The sequence below is a fragment of the Morus notabilis genome, unplaced genomic scaffold (genome assembly GCF_000414095.1).
Source record: "Morus notabilis unplaced genomic scaffold, ASM41409v2 Scaffold85, whole genome shotgun sequence".
Classification (NCBI taxonomy): domain Eukaryota; kingdom Viridiplantae; phylum Streptophyta; class Magnoliopsida; order Rosales; family Moraceae; genus Morus; species Morus notabilis.
In genome coordinates, this window is record NW_010362624.1 from 97,692 (window position 1) to 98,806 (window position 1,115).

Here is a 1,115-nt window from a genome sequence, read left to right on the forward strand (position 1 = left end):
GTAACTCAGAACAATTCTACTCATAAATTTACACTAAAATATTCCCGCAGAGAGTACAAAAAGAGAAGAATAAGAATAATAAGCAAAAAAAAGAAAACGTTAAGAGAGAGAGAAACCTAAGTAAGTACTACCAAATCTTTCACTCTCTAACAGGAGCCAAAACTTTGCCGCTACGGCGTCTTGTCAAACATCTGGCTGATCTCGATCGTGATCACCATGATCATGATCGTTATCATCAGAAATCGCAGAACAAATAACAACATTCGAAGTAGTATTAGTACTACTGGCGCAGGTTATGACGACTTCCACAGGCGTGGCCAAGTACGTGGGGTTGTCGTCTCCGGCCATGATGACCACTATCCTGGGCTCGTCTGCATGAAGATCGACGGCGTTGATCCGCTTTTGGGACTTCTGATCATGATCATCTTCGTGATCAGGATCACGTCCACCGTAAGGGCGTTTATGGTAGGAGCAGATGAGCAGGACCAAGGCCAAGGAGATGAGCAAGAACATCGCGGCTAGGCTTCCGAAGAGGTACGGAATGGGAGATTTCCATAGATGCTTATTGGCTGCGGCACTGTTTCTAATAGCCGGTGATGGTGATGACGTGGCGCTCAGTGTTGCCGTCAATTCTCTCATTCTGATGATCAGAAGAAATTATATGACTTGCTGTATGATTTTTGTACTAATTCTAATTTTATTTTATTTTTTTCTGAAGTACTAATTTTTGATAATGAGATATTCGGATGAAACGGAAGGGTTTGGTTGAGCGGTGATTTTATAGGGGGGAAGTAATGCGCCGTCTGATTTGGACAATCTTTGTGAAATGACTATAATGCCCTTGATGTGTTCAAGAGGAATATTCTTCTTTGTTGCTTTCTGGGATGCCCCTATGTCAAAACTCAAAAGTAGTCACTTGGGTAGAATTGTTTTGGAAAGTGCTCTTCTGTAGCATATGATGATCACGAAGTCACTATTTGGATAATAATTCAGTGCCAAAATTTTCTCGATGATTTTCTTTCAACATAATATATTTTTCTTTTTCTTTTAGTTTTTGTGAGTTTCTCTACCTTATCGATAGCATCAATTTCTGATCATTAGATCAAGTTAAAATT

The 1,115-nt window shown here is 40.0% G+C and overlaps 1 protein-coding gene across 1 annotated transcript; it reads right to left on the bottom strand.

Moving 5' to 3' along the window:
• Positions 1–730, bottom strand: LOC21392986 (protein GLUTAMINE DUMPER 6). Its single transcript, XM_010102593.2, has one exon. The coding sequence runs from the start codon at positions 637–639 to the stop codon at positions 184–186; it is 456 nt and encodes a 151-aa protein (XP_010100895.1). The 5' UTR covers positions 640–730; the 3' UTR covers positions 1–183.
• Positions 731–1,115: the final 385 nt, after the last annotated feature.